Genomic DNA, 2,505 nt, shown 5'->3' with positions numbered 1-2,505 from the left:
GAAGGCGTTGGAAGGTGGCGCCGGTGACGCCGGTGACGTTGACGTTGACGTTGACGATGACACCAATGATGACGTTGACGTTGACTTTGACGCCAACGAGGCCAATGACGTTGACGTTGATGCCAACAACGATGACGTTGACGTTGATGCCAACGAGGCCATTGATACCAACATGGCCAATGACGCCGATGACGTTGACGTTGACACCAACGAGGCCAACGGCGCCGATGACGCCGATAACGATGACGCCGACGTTGACGGTGCCAAACGATGACGCTGATGACTCCGATGATGTTGATGTTGACGCCAACGAGGCCAGTGGTGCTGATGATGACGTTGACGTTGAAGGTACTGATGCCAAACGATGACACCGATGACGTTGACGCTGACGAGGCCGATGTTGACAACGACGCCAACAAGGCCGATGATGTTGCCGATGCCGATAACGATGACGCCAACAAGGCCAATGGCACCAATGATGACGTTGACGGTGCCAAATGATGACGCCGATGACGCCGATGACATTGATGTTGACACCAACGAGGCCAATGGTGCCAATGATGACGTTGATGGTGCCAAACGATGATGCCAATGAAGCCGTTGACGTTGACATTGACACCAACGAGGCCAGTGACCATGACGACGCCAACAACGATGACGCCAATGAGGCCAGTGGTGCCAATGATGACGTTGACGGTGTCAAACGATGACGCCGATGATCGCGATGACTTTGACGATGACGCCAACGAGGTCAATGACCTTGATGATGCCGATAACGACGACACCAACGATTCCAATGCCAACGCCGATGACACCGATGACGCCGTTGACATTGACAATGACGCCAACAAGGCCAATGACGCCGACGATGCCAACAACGATGACTCCAATGACACCGATGATGTAGATGTTGACGCCAACGAGGTCAACGATGTTGACGCCGCCGATAACGATGACGCTGATGATTCCAATGCCAATAACGTTGACACTGATGACGCCGTTGACATTGACGATGACGCCAACGAGGCCAATGGCACCAATGATGACGTTGACGGTGCCAAACGATGACGCCGATGACGTTGACGTTGATGCCAACGAGGCCAATGACCTTGATGACGCCGATAACGACACTGATTCCAGTGTCAACAATGATGACACCGACGATGACGTTGACGTTGCTGATGCCAACGAGGCCAATGAAGTTGATGATGCCAACAACGATGACTCCAATGACGCTGATGACGTTGACGTTGACACCAACGAGGCCAAAGACCTTGACGATGCCAATAACAATGACGCTGATGACGACGTTGACGTTGATGTTGACGCCAAGGAGGCCAATGACCTTGATGACGCCGATAACGACGACACCAACGATTCCAGTGTCAACAACGATGACGCTGATGACGATGTTGACGTTGATGATGACACCAAAGAGGCCAATGGTGCCGATGATGACGTTGACGGTGTCAAACGATGACACTGATGACGCCGTTGATGTTGATGTTGACACCAATGAGGCCAATGACCTTGACGACGCTGTTAACGATGACACCAACGATTCCAATGTCAACAACGATGACGCTGATGACGCCGTTGACGTTGATGATGACACCAAAGAGGCCAATGGTGCCGATGATGACGTTGACGGTGTCAAACGATGACACTGATGACGCCGTTGATGTTGATGTTGACACCAATGAGGCCAATGACCTTGACGACGCTGTTAACGCCGCCGCCAACGATTCCAACGCCAACGACGCCAACGCCACCGTTGACCTCACCAATGGCCACTCCAAGCCTCCCCCCCCATGAAACCTCAAGCTTGTAGAGCCCCCAACGCCTCCCCCCCTCCTTTCAAACACGCCGACTCGTGATGTTTGTTGAGATAAGACTTGAGGGCGAAGGTTTTGCTGCATCTCTGACACTTGAAGTGTTTGAAAGCCGAGTGGGTCTGCATGTGAGCGCGGAGATTGGAGCGGTCGGCGAAAGCTTTGCCGCAGTGAGCGCAACCGAAAGGTTTCTCCCCGGTGTGGGACCTCATATGACCTTGTAACAACCAAGGACGACTGAAGGCTTTACCACACACCTGACACTTGTGCTTGAGGTCATGGGTGAGGAGATGCATGGCCATAGCCGGCATGGAGACGTAGATCTTCCCACACGTTGGGCATTTCTTAGCCATCTGACTGTCCAAGCTGCGGTGGGTTTGTTTGTGGCGACTCAAATTGGAAGAGGTGGCGTAGGTTTTACCGCACTCCCCGCACGCGTGACGTGGCGCCGCCTGATTGGTCGCCACTCTCCCATTTTGACCCAAAATGGCTGTTTTTCTCCTAGATCTCCCATCGGTGATGAAGAAGGAATCGAGGGCGTAGCCTTGGCTGACGGCGGCGTCACCGTTGATGTAACCCCCCCGGAAATCCGAATTAGGGCTGTCGGGTAAATCCGAATCAGGATCCGGATCGTCGTTGGGGTGAGGGAAGGAACTGGGTTTACTGGGGTAAA

General features: G+C 53.3%; 1 protein-coding gene across 1 annotated transcript; it reads right to left on the bottom strand.

The window, feature by feature from the left end:
* Positions 1–6: 6 nt before the first annotated feature.
* LOC104526507 (transcriptional repressor scratch 1-like) lies at positions 7–2,473 on the bottom strand (the record flags this gene model as incomplete). The annotated part of the gene is made up of 2 exons (XM_010169968.2): positions 7–41; positions 1,849–2,473. Coding segments are annotated over 2 exons (660 nt in total), but the record flags the coding sequence as incomplete, so codon positions are not given.
* Between the last annotated feature and the right edge of the window lie 32 nt (positions 2,474–2,505).

This window comes from Antrostomus carolinensis, unplaced genomic scaffold, assembly GCF_000700745.2.
Source record: "Antrostomus carolinensis isolate BGI_N321 unplaced genomic scaffold, ASM70074v2 scaffold24556, whole genome shotgun sequence".
Taxonomy (NCBI): Eukaryota; Metazoa; Chordata; class Aves; order Caprimulgiformes; family Caprimulgidae; genus Antrostomus; species Antrostomus carolinensis.
This window is presented reverse-complemented; position numbering and strand designations above follow the sequence as displayed.